Genomic DNA, 19186 nt, shown 5'->3' on the forward strand with positions numbered 1-19186 from the left:
ACATCTAAATACATATGTTGTTGTTGTTGTAAATGCCATCGTGTCAGGTCTCACTCAAAGTGACCCTAAGTACAATAGAAGGAAACATCAGCAGGCCCTGGGCCATCCTCACGATGGTTTGTGAGCCTATTGTTGTCAATCCATCTTGTTGAGGATCTTCCTCTTTTTCAGTGCCCTTCGACTTTAGCAAGCATGGTGTAAAGGGACAGCTAACACACACACACATCTACACAGAGAGATAGCTATAAAATTCATGGCCATCAAGTCAAGCTGACTCATGGAGAGCCTATCTCATGGTGGGCAGTCTCGAACTACTCCCTGGAGTTTCCATGCAGCCAGTGTTTACAGGAGCAAAGACCTCATCTCTCCTCCCCACCTGCTCTCTGTGAGTTCAAACTCCTGACCTTGAACTTATCAGTCCAATGTGTAACCCAAAAGAAAACAAAAACAAAACTCACACGCTCTCATCAAGGCCAGTCGGAGTTACAGCAATCGTCTAGGACAGCGTAGAACTGCCCCTGGGGGGTGCCCGAGACTGTAGGTTGTCAGGGAGTAGAAAGTCTCCTCCTGCAGAGGAGCTGGTGGATTCAAACTACTGACCTTCCCGTGAGTACCCCTATCCAAATGGATACCTTTTTATAGCGACATCTTTTTGCTATTGAGTTCAATCCGATGCTTAGGGAGCTTATAGGGCAGGGGAGAATGCCCCACGGCAGCCTCTACAGCCGCGGACTGCCACGTCTTTCTCCCTCCCTCGAAGCAGCTCAGGAGTCCACGGGGGCTCTTTGGGCCCACCATGTTCTCACCCACTCCCCAGATCATCTCTGAATAAGAACGTCTAGAATAGGCGATTCCTTTACTGCTTTGGGATACCTGCTTTGCGCAATTGTGGGGATATCTTGAGTTCTATGAGCCGTAGTGCACTTCAACGCGATCTTTTAAAAGGCAATTTTCTCTGCGTTTTCTCCATTTTTAGAAAGCATTTGCCTGTGCAGAAGTGGACGATGACCAGGAAGCGAATGACTGCTTGCTGATCTATGACAGCGAAGGGATGGAGCCTCCCGGCTCTCCCGTGGGCTCCGTGGGCTGCTGCAGTTTCATTGCCGACGACCTGGATGACAGCTTCCTCGACTCACTGGGCCCCAAGTTCAAAAAGCTTGCAGAGATAAGTCTAGGTATTGATGAGGAAACCAAACAATCTCAGCTGTCCACCAAAGAAAGTGGCTTGGGGATTGACCCCTGTGGCCGTCCTGTAGAATGGGACATGACTGTGAAAGGTGGTCAAGTACTGTCTGCTTCTGGGTCTGTTTTCCAACCAGCCATTTCCATCCCGGACCCTTTGCAACATGGGAACTATGTAATAACTGAGACTTACTCCACTTCGGGTCCCTTCGTGCAGCCTTCCACCGTGGTCTCTGATTCACTTCTCACTCAAAATGTCATTGTGACGGAAAGAGTCATCTGCCCCATTGCCAGTGCGCCCGGCAACCTGCAGGGTCCGACAGAGTTACGAGGGTCAAGGAACATGATCTGCATCGAAGATCCTTGCTCTCGTCTGATAGGACCAAAGTGAACTGGAATAACATGCTGAAAATGTCTGGATCTTTGGAGCAAATGATGCACAGTAGCAAACCAAAGCTCACTGTGCCCTTTGAATTCGGCACTGATTGGCTATTCCATAAACCCGATCGTATTTATAACTTGAAACTTCTAGTTCATACTCCAAAACTGGATATGCGATCACAGTGAATTCTTAAGGTGTTTGTTTTTTGTTTTGCTTTTATTTTTAAATACTTGGAACATATTTCGTATCCAACTTCTGTTTTTGCCATGCTGAAAGACAGGTGGATAACTTTAAAATGACATACTGTGGGTGAGTGGGTTAAACTCTTGGAATCCAGCACCTGCTTCTGACCTGCCATCTTTGCTTACATCATTCAGATGATGTCAGAACCACAAAGCATTTGCTAAAGGACTTGGAGCTGCTGGCAAGAAGGAAAGCCACTGCAGTTGGGTTTTTTCCATCTTCTCGGTGCTGGGAGACCGTACGGTCATCTTTTGTCCAAACTAAGTGCTATGGGCTTATGCATTAAACTGCTATATCTGTATCCCCCACAGCCTGACAAGAAGACAATTTAATAGAAGTGTTGTAGAACATCTGGGAAATTTTAATATAGTGTAAATATTATTTTATGGGTTTTTTTGTAATCACCTTGAATGGATCTAGCCCAAAGAAAATATTGAATTCCTTTTTACATATTTCTCTGAAACCAGTTATATAAATGTTAATAGCCTTCTAAAATAGCTACTTTTAAAAAGAAAACTGTCGGTGAGAAGAGATAAATGACATATGGCGTCGACTGACACTGTATGCCAGTGTCTGCAGACTTTGTGGAAATACCAAGCCTGGCTCCCACCAACCACCCCGGACCTAAGCAAAAGCAGCCTCTGGTTAGAACAACACATGGTGGGATTTGTGAATATGTATTATAAGAAGCATCCCAGGAAAATACTCGGTGACATTATTTTGCAGTCAAAAATGGATATGGAAAGGAGCTTATCACTAACCTCTAGTTGTTGACCTCTTCGTCACCTCTTCTAACGTAAACGATTACCAAGATGAGATTTCACTCGTGAGCTGGCAGCCGGGGCTAGTGAAAATTCAGAAGAGCTTCATTTTCGCATGCGCCCGGGCAGCTACGCAGGGCTGCAGGTTCTTCCTGGTTGCTCCCGCTAGTCATTCACCCTTCGACTCCCGGCGAGCAGCATCTGTCTGCTCACAGTATTGTCTTAGTTGAAGTCATGGCCCAGTGCCACGATCTCTCACTGAGTATAAAACATGGAATTTCCATTTTTCCTTTCCACTTTTTCTCGTAGTTTAAAACGACATGTTTTTCTGAATGAGACATAAAGCCTTTTTTTAAAAGTCAACTTAGAAAGGCTCAGTCCTAGTGCCCCCAAGACTCCCCTAAAGGGATCCAAGTGCAAGGACAGCCCAGTTCTTCCACAGACCAGGAAGGTTGCTGCAGGAAGAAAGTCCAACTTGAGGTGAAAAGAACCAGATTCTAATGGATGAGCCAGCCGAGCTCACCCCAGGAGCACAGCTGGCGCCTCCTGCTTCCCAATAGAAGCTTGATCCGGGGTCAGGAGCAGAGGCCCATGATCTGTTGCGTCTGTTTCTGCACGGGGTTAAGTTCACCACCACAACAACGGCAACCCTCATTCAAGTTGGACAGGAAATCCAGAACCTTCAAAGTATTTTCACGTTGCCTCTCAAGATCCAGCTTATGAGAAAGGGATGCTGCTGCCTTGCCAACGTGCCTGCTGAATCCGGAAAGGTGGTACACCTGGAAGGGAAAAATTGAAAGCAAATACGTTTTAGTAAAAAACACCAATCTCGTCCAGAAGAATCTGAAATTGAATTGACTTGCCATGCAAAATGAAATCCAAAGCAAAAATGTATCCTTTTTTTCTTCACTAGGATTAAAAAATATGTTCATCAGAAAAATCCTGTTCAGCTTTTTCACTTGCTGTATGACAAGTTTTTATTTGACATCATGTAAGTTTGGTCAATATATTGACATTTTAAAATGGAACGTGGTCATAATAAAAGTGTTTGGTGACAAATGTATGCGTGCTTCTTTAACCATACCGCAGAAGCTAACCTACTTTAAAATTCGTAGCTCCTGAGAAATAGATTAGACAGTGACTGCCATAGAGTCAGTAATTTGCTATTTTTTGCCCCTTAGTGGGTACGGTTTCTGGATCCTCACTGGTGGGAAGGAAGTTCGGGGATTTTGTCTGGCATTCGGGATACATGGGCAGTAGTGCTACTGAACTGTTGTTAACTGGATACAGGCAGTTCCCAGGTTACACGTGAGATCTGTTCCCAACTGTGTCTTTAGGGATTTGTAGGTAAGTCATACCAGGTACATATAGCTCCTATTTTGCCTTACTTTAGTACAAGGGTAAAACCCCTCCCATCTTTTCAATGATTTTAAAACTGCACATGCAGCAGATGGAGGTGTTTCTATTGGTGAGAACATACACACATACACACACACACACAAAACAACAACAGCAGCAGCAGCAGCACCTACAACAAAGTCATCTCAATTTAAACTTCCATTCCTATGAAGTACAAGGACCATGGTTTTTTCAGTTTTATATCTCAGAACCTGGCCGATATTGTCCATGTAATTATTTCACCATTGTTAACAAACAGTGAATTTTATGTGAGAACACAGATAATCAAATGATCCTAACACAAGAAGCCAAACATGCCTAATACAGGAATATGGATGTTAGTTCCTCAGAAAGCAGTGCAATTATTTATCTTCTTCCATAACAAAATGAACTACAAAGAACTAAATTATAGTGCAGTAAAGAGCCAGGTAGTCTGGTAGCTATTAAATGGCATAATGATATGGTTGTCCACTCTTACAAGGGTTATTACTAATCCAAAAATGAGTATGTAAACACAAAACATGACATTAACTTCAGTTATTTTTTCTCTTACATCCAACTGACTTATATATGAAGAGGCTTCACAAATTTCATGGAAGAATGAAATTGGAAGATAATAGAGTTTCCGCACAAATTTAGTGACTCCCCCTTCGGATCTGGGAGCCTTGGTGACACGAAGCACTTTGCTTCTAACCAGAAGGTCTGGAGTTCAAACCCAGGAGTTCAAACCCTGGGAGAAAGATGTGGCAGTCTCCTTCTGTAATGATTGACACTTGTGGAAATCCTATGAAGCAGTTCTACTCTGACCTATAGGGTCACTCTGAGTTGGAATCTGATATCAAAGATAATTTCCCAAATTGCTACTCTCTCTTTACACTTTCTTAAGACTCTTACTTTGTCCTGATCCATGCTATTCCGTGACTATTCTTTCAAAAAAGCAAATAAAAAGGCAATCCAACAGCAAGGTACATTCTGCCAAGGTGAAGCACTCCTAGTGTGTGGAACAAAGGCTTTGCCAGGGCCTATAGAACAAAGACTAACTCTCTCTCTCTCTCTCTCTCTCTCTCTCTCTCTCTCTCTCTCTCTCTCACTGGGCCTGTGGAACAAGCTTCCACATGCTAGTGCTACCTCAGCCAACTCTGGCTAGAAAAGGAGGTCTCTTCAATAAAAAGACAAGTCAAGAGATGTTTTTGAACCATATGGTAGATGAGCCTAGCAACCCTGAGTAATGAAACCCTACCAAAGCTGCAGAACCCCAAAAGTACTGTTTGAGGAGCTAATACAAGCTCATTCCACTGATTAATTGATTTTTTTTTAAAACTGCACTTTTTTCCATGAACAAAACGAACCTTGAAAAGTTGGCTTTTGATTTGTTTTCCCAGGTGTGTGTTTTAAATTCATTGCTAAGAGTTCAGGCTTTAGAAGCAAGCTATATGAGTTCAAACACCAATTTCACACTTACTAGCCATCTTGGGGCAAGTTACCTAATCTCTCAGTACCTCTCTGGATTATTATTGAGATAATAATAACTTCTACATCCTGTGGTTCTGTAAAATATATATATATGAGAGTGTATTTGGAACATAGTAAGTGTTCATAAAGATTTGGTTTTTGAAATTATTTTATTATTATATTTTAAACCTTCAAATGAAATCAACTCAAAAAAAATTAAATACTGACACTGCAGACTCTAGCTGTTTTAACTGATCCAAAGTCTTCTTTCTATAAATGGTCAAACTGAGGCTAAGAATTAACGTTTTGATCGATGACAGAGCTAACAATTCACTTGGGTGTCTTGCTGCAGCTCCAAACTGATGCTCTAGTACATCTTCCCCTTTATCTTTTGCCTTGGCCACAAGCCTGTCTTAGCAAGTCTACTCTATATTGGAAATTCCCATGAACACTCAGGCAAATATAGATAAAATAACATATCCAATTGCATTTTGTAAAACTACCTTGATCAAAATTACCAGGTGGCTCCTTTTAAGGGGCTTTTCCATGGAACAGTAATCTAGGCTTCCCAACGGAAGACTTGTATCACCTTGCACATCATTTAAGTGTGCCAGGATACTGTAAATAGTATCTAGCACATTTGTATTCTGCTGGTCAGAGTGGGAGGTTTTATTCCTTAAAACTTCTTATTATAGTATGTCTACCAAGTAAATGAGGATAGCCAGATACTGGGGCAGGCGAGGGAGGGGTGTTGACTTGAATATTAACATAAAAAGAATGAAGCTATCAATCAACCAGTCTCAAAGCCAAACTGATTCTGGATCATAGTTACCCTATAAAACAGAGTAGAACTGCCCCATAGAGCTTACAAAGCTGCAAATCTATACAAAATAGACTGTCCCACCCCACCCCCCAACCCCGACCCCTGCCCCACCACGGCGGAGAATTCTAACCACCAGCCTTACAGCTAGCATCCAAGGGGTTTAACCTCTGTGCCACCAGGGATGCTTATCAACCAACCACCATCCTGGGTTAATATAATGTAATGTTAGGGTATGAAATGTTGGTAGAATAGTGATTCAGTGCAGGAAGACTGGCCAGGCTTTTAGACTGAGTTCCAATTTGACGTATGAGGTCAAATTACCCATCAAGTGAAAAAGGGTCTTATTTGCAAAACTGGCTCAGCAGAAAGTGAAATTTGACTTTGCCATGTTTTTCTTTATTTCTAGCAGACAATATGGCCAATATTTTCATATTCATGACCTTCTCCTTTCTCTAAAAATCTGAACCATAATTAGTTGATAAGTATCTAATTGTTGATTAATGATCTAACAGAAAGGTATAAATGACAGACAGCACTTTGTGACATCTCCTATGAGCCTGGGCCTCTAATGTTTATTAACAAAAGTGAAATCTCACTTATCATTTCACCTTAAATCAGGAAGTGGAGTATTTATAGGACAGACACTTTCCAATACCCCTCCAATCACATATTTGGTACTTGTCCACATAGAATCTCTCATGAGATTAATATTGCATGTGACTTGGATCTCTCGTTCTGAACAACGGATGTAGTGCATCTAGTCTCTAAAAAGTAAAAATAAATTTTAAAAATCCATCGAAGACCCATCATCTCTTTATTCCTGAAAGTTTAGCGGTCAGAATCTTCCCCTGAACCTGTTGTTTGTTTAGAGATCATTTATTCATCTTTTCAAGTAAAATTCTGAATGTGAAGAACAATGAACCATAGTGGTGGATTTGAAATCCCAATAATTGAAAATTCGGAGGTAGAGCTGGATTGTCCTGCAGAGCCAGATGAAAACTTACCACGCCACTTTAATGAACTCAGAGTAACTTGTCCCATGAGCTTCATGTGGATTTTACTTTGTTCTACTCTAAGCCTTCCCTGTAATTCTGCTCTGCTTAAGGGGTTGATCTGTCATCAAATTTACTGGTTACTTCAGACGAATGTTATAATCCTACCGTTAAGGAAGACATACAATGATATGCTTTCTTCCTCTTTTCTACCCACAGGATAATTAGTCACAAGAAGTCTTTGTTGACTGACTTACCTTTATCCTAGCTGATTCTGCATGAAATGGGTGTAACTCTTGCCAAAGGTATGATATCATTCAAATATTGTTTCAATAAAAGTTAACAAAGGTCAACCTGAAAAAAAAAAAAAAAGGCAAGGGAGAGGGTGTGGTTAGCAGCAGACAAGTGACTAGCAAATTAAGTCAAGAAGCCAGATTTCAGGGCATATTGTAATTTTTAAAAAATATTCTTTTTTTTTTTTAATCGTGGATGTTCTCAAATTGTTGGGAATCCTGGCTGGAGCAATTTCCCCCAGGGCCTAATTCTTTGTATCAGAGTCTTAAATGGTTTGATTAATGTTTGAAGATATTTCTAAGAGAAACTTCGACTTTGAGAAACAGAAAAGGTGATTAAACTAACACCATTATGTCCCCCAAAGGGGGGGGGGGACAGAGTCTGACCAATTTAAGCAAAACAGCTTAATAACCATTTTTCTTGAAGCTCAGCTACTAGATACAACCTGTTAGTGTTCTATGTTATCTGAAAATTGCTTGACCCTTCCAATTCCCTAGGATGCATAGATGTGACTGATTTGACTACATTATTATTTAGCATGTTATGGTGTTGCTTTTGTTAGAGATGCAAAGTTACTACACAGAAGTAATTTCCCGCCTTGTAGCATTTCCTAAACTGAAATCTCCTTGCTGGAGGTCTTATCTCCTGCAGACCCACTGGGGGTACCAATGACCAGCCTTCTAGTGGACAGCCTAATACTTAAGCTTTGCACTACAATCTAAAGGACTGCGCCTCTCCTCAGGCTTGTGAGTCACATTTGGTAAATTACTAATTTTCCATGAAATAATATCTCATTTGGGAATTCAAGACTAATGGTAGTATCAGGGCTCCTGCACGTCTCTCCTAAAGCAGTGCTTCCCAATATTTCTTCTACAAGACACCTGAGGTCCTAGTCACAAGCTCCCACCCTCCCCAGGACAAGCTCAAACGGAGACTCTGCTAGCCGTCACTGCTGGAAATTTTTAAAAAAGATTTCATGGAATCTTTTTTTAAAAATCGTTTTATCGCCATCTAATTCACATATCATACACTTCAATAATTCAATAATATTGAAGAGTTGTATAATCATCACCACAATCAATTTTAGGACAATTCCTTTTCCTTGTACTCACTGTTGTCACCGCCCTGTGACCTACCAAATCCTTCCAGGGAGTCTGTTTTTCTCATGATTTATCTAATACATGAGTACCCTTTAGTTCGTGATGTACTCTCCCCTCCCCTCCCAGTACTGGTAAATTGCCAAAGAATCATTTTTTCTGTGTGTAAACCTTTCCTTGACTTTTTGCAGTAATGGTCTTAAACAAATTCAGGGTCCATTTTGATGCTGACGGCCAGAGTAGAACTGCCCCTCGCTTTTCCACAGCTGTCAGCTTTCTCCTGCAGGAAGCTGCTGGCTTCCAACCAGCAGCCCTGCGGTTAGCAGCAGAGTCCTGCCACGAGGTGCTCCCAGAAGGCCACTCTGCTGGAATGCTACTCCCTTTCCTGTCTGAGAGAGATAGAAGCGAACAAGGGAGTAATATTGTACCATAACCTTGGGTGGCCTCTAATCATTTGACAAAGAAATCATTCTCAAATGTCAAGAGTTTTATTACCAAAAAAAAATTCATTAGGTGGAGTGGCATCGTACTGAAACAAAACCAGCCAACCAAAGACTAATGTTGAAAAGTGCATTAAAGTAGGTGATTGCATTGCCTTGCCTCCTTGTTTGTTTTGTTGTTGTTATTGTTTGTAGCGATTCTGCATCTCTCTACTAGAGTACACATAGCCAGCATTCTAAATAATTTTGAAAGCATCTTTAAACTCTAGATTTTATTTCCAGGTTTACTCTCAAAAGCATTTTTATTTTATGCTTCAATATCCATAATGATGTCACTTATCTATGTTCAATGAATGAAACAACTGCTGAGAAGCCAGTGATATTTTCTATCTGAGAACATTTTTTGATTGTTTTCTCCTCTGTATCTCTCTGAGCTCATGAGTCACATTCGGTCAGCATTGTAGTTTCTCCTGACACCCTCAGTGAACACTCCTGTGCCTGCCTGTTCAACCCTACAAGCCCTGTCATGCTGCTGACAGATTCCAGTCCAGGCTGCCGCTAACAGCCAAATGCTCCCCTCCTGTCTTTCTTAGTCATTGCTATTTCCCTATCTTTCCATGGAGTCCCATAAACAAACCCTAGGATGAGATCAAAGCCATACATTTATTCTAGGGACTGGGGGCGGGGGGAATGGCAGAAAGTGTAGTTGGGTAAATAAACCAAATACCCCGGGGTCACACTCCGACCACGAAGGCTTTCCCTTTCATTACGGAGGCTAGAGAAAGGTGAGGTTCTATATTGCTAGCTTTCTTGATTTGTTCCTCCTGCAAGACAAGGAGCCTTAGAAGAAAAGAATGCAGAGAAGTTCGCAGTTTGCCCTGAACTCCTTCAACTTCTCCCTGTTCAAGCAGGCATGGTAAGGCACATCCTGGATAAAATGGCGAGGTTAGAGGATTTTGTGCAGAGGGAGCATGATCTCTGCACTTCACCTTTAACCTCAGCTTGGTAGTTTTTCCTCCAAAGCTTCCAGAAATCTCATGTCCTCTTATTCTTACATTTTTCACAAAGGAGATATAAAAATAAAACTGCTCTCCAAAATGATTTGGAATGTATTTATCCATTCATTTATCCATCCAACTAATATGTGTGGAATGCTAACAGAGAATCTGGCACAGTTTTAGGTACTGCACATACCACAGTCAGCAGGGAAAAAAATCCCAGCTCCCATCAAGTTTACAGTCTAGTAAACAACACTAGATAATAAATGAGTAAACACAGAGTCATTTAGATTCTAAGAAGAAAATGTCAAGAAGAAAAGTAATGTAGGGAATAGTAACAGGAAGTTCTGAGGTGGGGGTAATTACAGTTTTTAAATGGGTGGTTAGGGAAAACGGATAAGGAAGCATTTGGGGGAAAATTGTCAAGAGTGAGAAAGTAAATCTTGTCAACTGGAAATCGCTCTTTCAGGTAAAAGGAATAGAAAGTGCAAAGGAGCATAACTGCTTAAAATTAGGAAACAATGACCATATTATATCAAAAAAGTGCTTTTGCAAAATTGGAAAACACAGAGTCAAGGAGATTTTGACAACGTGTTCCAAGAAGCTACAGAATTTCAGAGGGTATTAAGGTTGAAACCTCAAGTAAGGGGGTACACTGGGAGTGTTTTGGATTGGTTGACATTTACAAACCTCGGCAAGGGTTGGTCTTCTTTGTCTGGATGTGGCCTATTAAGGGAATGGCTGTGGTTTAGGCATTGGGCTGTTAACCTCAAGGTTAGCAGGTCAAACCAGCTACTCCATGAGAGAAAGATGAGACTGTCTGTTCCCATAAAGATTTATAGTCTGAGATATCTGATGGGGCCATTCTACTATGTCCTGTATGGTCAGCAAAGTGGCAGGGTGTAACATACAAAATCTGTCAGATTCCTCCACACCAACAAAGAGAATTCTTAAAAGAGCATAAGGAAAAGAATATCATTTATAATAACCAAACAAAAATTGAAATAAATCTAGCTAGATATGCAAAAATCTATACAAAGAAAACTATGAAACACTACTACAAAAAGCCAAAAAAGACCTCCATCAATGAAAAACATCATGCTCAAGGATAGGAAGATTTTACATTGTGAAGACACCCAAAGAGCTCTACTTATAAAATGCAATCCCAATCCAGATTCCTCTATCATTCTTTAAAGTGGTTCTAAAAGAAAAATAATAATAACCACCAACTTTATATGGAAAGAAAAGAGACCCTGGATATGTAAAACAAACTAAAACATTCTACTAATGGAGAAAATCAGTGGGAAGCCTCACACTTCCCAATCTCAAAACCTGCTATAAACAGCTACAAAGTCAAAACATGCTGATACTGGCACAATGACATATACCAAAGAAACATAATCCAAACCCAGAAGTAAATCCATCCACCTATAGATAACTGATCTTTGGCAAAGAGCGAAAACCCACTAAACGGGAAAGAGATGTGTCTTTAATAAGTGGTGCTGGAAAAACTGAATATCCATTTTCCATAAAAGGAGCAGGATTCATACCTCACACCACATACAAAAATGAGCTCAAGATGGATTAGGGACCAAAATGTAAATCCTAAAATGAAAAGATCATCAATGAAAAAATAAGAGTAAACTTAGGGGACATAATACATGGCCTAAACATAACTAAAATGTACCAAGAGAAAATAAACTCGATGACTCGGACCTCCTAAATTTTAGATACTCCTGTAGATGAAAAAGCAATACACAGCCTGGAAAAATGCTTCTGGCAATGACACCTCGGACAAGGGACTAATCTTTAAAATATGTAGAAAATGCCAACACTTAATAACATAAAGACAAATAACTCAATTTAAAAATGAGCAGAGGACATAACAGACAGTTCACCAAAGAAGTTACAAAGGCTACAAAATTCAGGTAGCCAACCAACATCTGAAGAAATGTCCCTCATCATTAGACACTGGAGAGATGAACATCAAACAACAATGAGATATCATCTCACTCTAGCATTAATAGCAAAGTTCAACAAAACAGAAAACAACAATTGCTGGTAAGGTATGAAGAGGCTAGAACCTGAATCCACTGCTGATATAAAATAGTACAACCACTCTGTAACATCATTTTCTAAAGTCAGAAATAGAAATACCACAGGATCCAGCAGTCCTACTACCTGACATAAATAGACATGGCATAAATAGATATATGCCATGACAAGCTCATTTCATCAGAATTCCCAAAATCTCAAAGACAAAAACAACCTGTGTCTATGAACAGATGAATGGATAAACATATTCTGGTACATAAACAGAATGGACTATTATACAACCTTAACAAGGAATTTAAGAAATACCTCATAACATGGATGAGCTTGATGAACATGATGCTGAGTGAAATTAGTCGATCATAAAAGGTCAAATATTGTAAGAGACAGTTCGGTTTTGTGTAACGTGACTGGGCCAGGATTCTCAGTGGTTTTCTAGTGCAGATTTAGTAATGCCCGTGGAGTGATTTAACACAGTATAATCACTTCCACAATGGGATCTCTTTTAAGCAGCCCATCAGTTGTAGGAAAATTAATGTGGGAGGTAGCATCTTTACTCAGCTCAAAGCCCTAATGCCATCCTTGAAAGGATGTGTGCTCAGAGATGTGATCTGCTTCCAATATAAGTAGTTGCTATGAAAAAGTTTGCTTTTTGCTGGGTCTGGATCCTGCATCAACTTCCAGTTGTCTGAACTTAAGTGGATGGTCAACCAGAGTGATCATGGGAGTCAACATTAGCCAGCCTTGACAGGCTGATCTTGAATTTGGTCACCTCTGTAGTCACCAGTCTGTGGTCTTCCTGCCAATATTAGGTTCATCAGCCCTCAAAGCTACTTGAATCAAAGCCTCCACCCTAACAGCTGACGCATGGACTTGTAACCAACTCAGACTTGGGCTTGCCCTCTTCTACCACTGTGTAAGCCATTTGTTTCATATAAATGTCTCCATATACATACATATACAAACATCACCAGTTTTGCTTCTATAGAGAACCTAGCCTAAGACCACTATCCTAAAAAGTCAACAAGTGGTTTACACACAGAAAGGGTTATTCTTTAATGGTTACCTGGGAGAGAAGGGAAGGGAGAGTAAATTACTAACTCGTCAGTAGACCAGCATTAATGGGGAATGGAAGAGGCATTATATCCTAGAGGGGAAGTCAGCACAACATGACCAATGACAAAGGAAGACAAGAGGATGAGCACAAAACTTAAAGACGACAAAGGTCAATACTAGTACATACACAATCCTACCATAACAGTGGTAATAATCTGTGAGTGGATATGTAGATAGATGCTGAATAGGTATGGAAAGGTAAGGGAAAGGGAACTATACCCAAAATACCTGTTTGACAGAGGATATTTCTACATATGTATGTGCTGCAAATACCAGCATTGCGGATCATGCATGCAAAAGTTCATTCCAAATCAAATGTGTTTAAATGGCTCTGTGATCAGTGAATGGCTGCAGCCCAATGATCTCAATTATACACTGGCCTTAGTCTGTTAGGGTGCCTTCCAACAAAGTCCAATCAAAAGAGGGGCTTCTGAGGGACTCTGCTGGGCCCATTAAATTCAAAGCAGAGAATTCAACTCAGAAGCCTATGGTGACTATTGTGTGGGGTTACAAAAAAGCAGTCTTGATCATTTTTTGTGAAGGACAAGGGACAATCACATGGGTTTATTAGGAAGGCATCTTTAAAAAATTGAAACCTGCATTGAGGGAGAGAGAGAGAGAGAGCAGGAAAACTACTGATGATTTTTTCCCCTCCCCAATCAGGGTGATGCACCTGCTCATTCTTCAAATGTAGCCAGGCTGTCCTATGAGAATTTCATTGGTAAACCTTACTCCATCCACCCTACAGCCTACATCTTGCCCCTTCCTACTTCTTTTTCTACCTAAAGCTCAAAGAACATTTGAAACACACACTTTGTGTGTCCCTTGAGGATGCAAAAGCTGCTGTTCTGATGCAGGGTAAATTGGGGAGCTCAGAATTCTTCAGGGCAGGGCTCGAAAAAAGAAGACACCCCCTCAGACGCTTATGAACCTATAATGGAGGTCATGTTAAGAATGACTTCTTCACATTTTGATATTTTTATTTCATAAATGTTTCTATGATTTGCAGCAATCCTGTATTGTAGGAAAAGGTTCTTGCTTGGATCTGACTCTCAAGTTGACATCCATACTCATGAATATAGTAGTATATACTCTAAGGGGAAAATCATGAAAAGTTTTTAGCTCTCACCAAGCAAGTTGAAAGAATGAGTTGCTGAGCCTGGGGTCTGTCCTCATAGATTGACTCACAATGAGGACTCAAGAGGGAACAGCTCAGTTAGACACTGATTCACCCTCTCGCCCTACAGGGTGTTGGCGCCTGCGGTTGGCACTCTTGGAGCCGACTGTTCTTTATGGATGGGCTGTTTACTCTGGGCTGCTAGGCTTTATTACTCTGTAGATTTGAACTCCGAAAGGTAATGAAGCTTGTCCTCACTGTTATTAGAGGTAACCACTGTCCCTCCCCGAAATCTGCCAAGGCTCCTCACTCATCACGTAAGACAGGGACAGCTATTGGTGCACCTAACTGGTATAACCAGGAGACTCCCAATGCCTATGATATCACTCTTGACTTGACTTCCATGGAATAGAACCACAGCTCCTTCTTTAGGGTCAAGGAGAAGGAAAACCCTCTCCCTGCTCCCCACACCCAATATAATGAGCTCTCTGTTCTCACAGAGCCCCTAACATCAAGGGAGCCCTATTGATCTCCCTCTGGCCACACCCAACCCCATGCACAGCATGTATCTGCCAGGGCTTTCTCCAAGACCAACTCCCACACACCATCTGTTGTCTTTGTCCTTCTCCTGGCTACAGTGATGCTGGTCAAAACACATATACATGCTCCAGTACACATGCACACAACCACACACACACACACACACACACGCATCACAAACATTTTCTGGCCAGGCTTTTTATTAATGCACCCATAGTCGACATTCCAATTATAATCCCCTAATGTGTACATTATACTCATTGTTTACTTCTTCTTAGCTCCTTTCAGTAGGTTTCAGTAGGTTCCATGAGAAGGCTGGGCCAATAATGAATAGGATGTGGCCTCTGCTCTCAAAGAACTAGCAATCATGACAAAAAAGAATGGGCAGGGTAACAGGCACTGCTGAAATAACTGTGAACCACAGTGTGATTACTGTTTTGTAGTTTACGAGAGTATTCAGAATGGGGCCAGGAAGAATAGAGGGAGAGGCAACTAACTGGATCTAGTCACTGCCGTGGAGTCAATACTGACTCACAGGGACCCTCTAGTACAGTGTAGAACTGCCCCTGGGAGTGTCGGTAACTGTTTACAGGAGTGAAAGAGCCCGTGTTTCCCCCAGACAGCACCCCAGCTCATAACCACTATGCAACTCCGGGAAGTGAACTAAGAGAGCGAGCGAATGGGGGCCTCCCAGGACAGAGTGCACCTGCCCCCTTGGGTTTATGTGGATGTAAATCTTCACAGGAGCCGCAAGCCTTATCATTCTCACACAAAGCACCTGGTGTATGGGAACTATTGACATTTCAGTTAGCACGCCCCACCCCCCCAAAACCCTTAGCATTCAACAGTGATTCAAGAAAGAATCAATTAATTATTCTTATTATGGATGCGGTATTGTTCAGTAGCTTAAATGTGATGAAATCATTGAAGAACTGGTAAAAGCAAAGAATAGAAAGAAACAGTTTTAATTAAAGCACAATAGCAATGAAAGCCCTACCTAAAAATAAAGTTCAGGCTGCCCTCAGTACATGAACATGCAGCCAATGCCTACTTGCCCTCTCATGGGATGTAAAGTTGCCTTGCCTTAGAAGCAATTGACTCAACTCTATGCTGGCAATCATTGTTTAATCACATTTACCTTCACTTGGTGTGTGTGCAGCTTTTCAATTAGTAAAAAGGCTTTGAGCCCGTCCTTACACTAAAACAAAAACAAAAAAATCCCCACAGCCATGGAGTTATTTCGGATGCACCGTGACCCCACATAGTTGCCAGGGCTAAATCTTTTTTTTTTTTAAATCAATTTATTGGGGCTCTTACAATTCATCACAACACATAGATCAATTGTGTAAAGCACACCTATACATTTGTTCCCCGCATCATTCCCAAAATTCGCTTTCCTCTTGGGTTCCCGGAATCAGCTCATTTTCCTTTTTTCTCCTCCCCCTCCCTTCCCCCTCCCCCATAAACCATAAACCCTTAATAATTTATAAATTATTATTATATCTTATATTACACTGCCCGGCGTCTCCCTTCACCCACCCCTCTGCTGGCCGTCCCCCAGAGAGGAGATTATATGTAGATCCCTGTGATCAATTCCCCCTTTCTACACCCCCTTCCCTCCTGGTATCGCCACTGTCACCTCTGGTCCTGAGGGGTTCATCTGTCCTAGATTCCCTGCGTTTCCAATTCCCATCTGTACCGCTGTGCATCCTCTGGTCTAACCAGGTTTGCAAGGCAGAATTGGGGTCATAGTAGTTGGAGGAAGCGTTTAAGAACTAGAGGAAGGTTGTGGGTTTCATTATTGCTATACTGAACCCTAAGTGACTCATCTCCCCACTACCCCTCTGCAAGGTATGTCCAGTTGTCTAGAGATGGACATTGGGTCCCCATCATGCGCCACCCTCATTGACGAGGATATGACCACCACCACCCCCCAACCACCCCCATCCCCCCCCCCACCTTTGGTGTTTGAAGCCTGGTCCCTTCGGCCCTTCATGATCACACATGTTGTGTGCTGCTTCCATGTGGGCTTTGTTGCTTCTGGGCTAGATGGGCCAGGACTAAATCTTTGCAAGAGCAGAAAACCTCCCCTTTCTCCTGCAGAGTGCCAGGTGGTGTTTGAACTGCTGAATTTGAAGTTAGCAACCTAACATTTATTTGAATTTTGATCATTAATTTCCTTTAACAACACCCTTTCATCTTTTTCAGCAGTTTTATTGGGACATAATCCACAAGTCGCACATTCAGTAGTTCAATCACCTGAAGAAGAGCTGCACAATCATCACCACAATCAATGTCAGAGCATTTTCTTCTTTCTTGTACTCGTTGTTAGCTCCCCATTTCCTCCCAAGCTCCCTGCCACGCCCCCCAAGAAGCCATTATAATCTCTCTATAACACCTTTTGATTTCATATTAACTTTGTTACCTCTCCCTCTCTTCCTCGCCCTCCTCTCCCCCACCAAAAAGCATCAAAAGTGAGATATGAGCCATTTAAAGCAAAATAGGCAAAAGCCAATTTTTCATTTTGGGAGATCAATGGAATTTGACATTGATTGCTGAAACTATTAAGTGTACCGACTCTTTATTGATTGTAGAATATGTGGACAATTCTTTTGCAGAAGATGTATTATATATTAAAAACCCTAGTTATCCACAGCCACTAAAAAGTTGGTGGCACCCCAGATTATCAGGGTTCAGTGTCTGCACTTTGCTTAATTCAGCCCTGCCCAGAAGGTTTCCAAGGCTGTAATGTTTGTTGTTGTTGTTTTAATTAGCTGGGTTTTTTTTAAAGGGGAGAATGCGAACACAGTCCCCCACTACCACAAATTATGCAGTCGAGTTTCCCACATTTGGGGAAATGCAGGGGTCAGCACTTCCGGAGTGCAATGGATAAGCCTCGCCCTGGGAAAACCACCTTCGGGATCATAGTATCTCCCCTGCCAGGTAAGTATGGCTGTAATGTTTTTTACGGAACCAGACTAGCACATTTTTCTTCAGCATACTGGCTGGTGGCTTCAAACCACCAACTTTCTGTTTAGCAGTCAAGCACTTCAATCACTCTGTCACCAACGCTCCTCAAGGGGTGGGAATGAGGCAGAATACTGGTCTATGGGACTCATTTGCAAGAGCACTCATTTTAGGAAAGACCAGGTGTCCCGGTGGTAGAGTAGTTATGCATTGGGCTATTAACTGCAATGTAAGAAACCTGAAATCACCTGCCTGTCGGAGGAAGAAAGATGAGGCTTTCTACTCCCCTAAAGTTACAGAAACTCACAGAGGCAGTTCTGCCCTATGGAGCCACAATGAATCAGAATCAACTTAATTGCTTTGAATTTTTGTTTTCAGTTGATAGTTTCTTGGGGTGATTTGATAAGTAAAGCATTTAGTAAAACTTGCCTTGTTACAAGAGTTTTCCTCAGCATGATAAGGAACGAGACGAGGGAAAACTAGAAGGCATCATTTCGTTTCTGCATCAATGTTTGTTGAGGTTCCTCATGGTACAAACTCTGTTCTCTAGGCAGTATACACAGAGCGAGCAACTTAACAGACTTTCTTCCCTAGACACTAGGCTCTCAACTAACCTAACGACAAACATTTTACTTATAGAGCATTTTAGGAAAAGTCTCTGGGCAGTTGGATGGTCAATGAATAGAGGGGGATGCCGTTCCCTCAGCTGAAAGGAGTGGTCCTTGGGAACTGGAAAAGAAAGCATCAGATAGATTCATTGAACTGGGCTTTGAAAATCCACAAGACAAAGTTGAAGAGAGGATAGAAGACCTTGGAGAAGGAGGAGGAAAACACGTTTAACCATACAAGGAACTTTGCTTATTTTGACTAAATCGGGGACAGTTTCTCGTTCTGCCCTCAGCTTGGGCCTCTACACTTCAGTATCCTGTTATCTGGAACATTCCCAAGCGGATATTCATTCAAGGGTTTGGATGTTTCTGGTTTTCACCAAATGTTCAACGGACTGTTTTTACCTTGTTAATGGGCCTTCTTTAGAACAGAAAGCCTCAGCTTTTTCCTACACAGGGGTGGGGAGCAGGGCCCTCTTCATTCCATTAGACATTTTTGGAGGCAGAGGCACAGGGCTGCCACGCAGGTGAGTAACTGTTGGGAGTGACGCTTCTGACCTCTGGTTTGGGGCTTTGTGTGAAAGAATTGGTTATGCGTTGGGCAGGGTCAGCAGTTCGAAACCACCAGGCGCCCTGCTTAAGAAAAAAGGGGCTTTCTATTCCCGGGAACAGTTAGTCATGGAATCCCACAGGGACAGTGAGTTTGGTTTTGGTTTGCTATCAG

General features: G+C 41.8%; 1 protein-coding gene and 1 non-coding gene across 2 annotated transcripts in view; one reads left to right on the forward strand and one right to left on the reverse strand.

Annotated features, from left to right (window-relative positions):
- Positions 1-1573, forward strand: part of DSG3 (desmoglein 3) — a 29925-nt gene extending 28352 nt beyond the window's left edge. The window contains exon 16 of the mRNA XM_004703076.1: positions 977-1573. Coding sequence (XP_004703133.1) covers positions 977-1573 — 597 coding nt within the window. The remainder of the gene's footprint in view (positions 1-976) is intronic.
- A 16102-nt stretch (positions 1574-17675) lies between these two features.
- Positions 17676-17838, reverse strand: LOC115871686. The gene has a single exon (XR_004047410.1). It is a non-coding gene; the product is annotated as a U1 spliceosomal RNA (small nuclear RNA).
- Positions 17839-19186: the final 1348 nt, after the last annotated feature.

This window comes from Echinops telfairi, unplaced genomic scaffold (genome assembly GCF_000313985.2).
Source record: "Echinops telfairi isolate 266 unplaced genomic scaffold, ASM31398v2 ScPeMD7_7400;HRSCAF=8409, whole genome shotgun sequence".
Classification (NCBI taxonomy): Eukaryota; Metazoa; Chordata; class Mammalia; order Afrosoricida; family Tenrecidae; genus Echinops; species Echinops telfairi.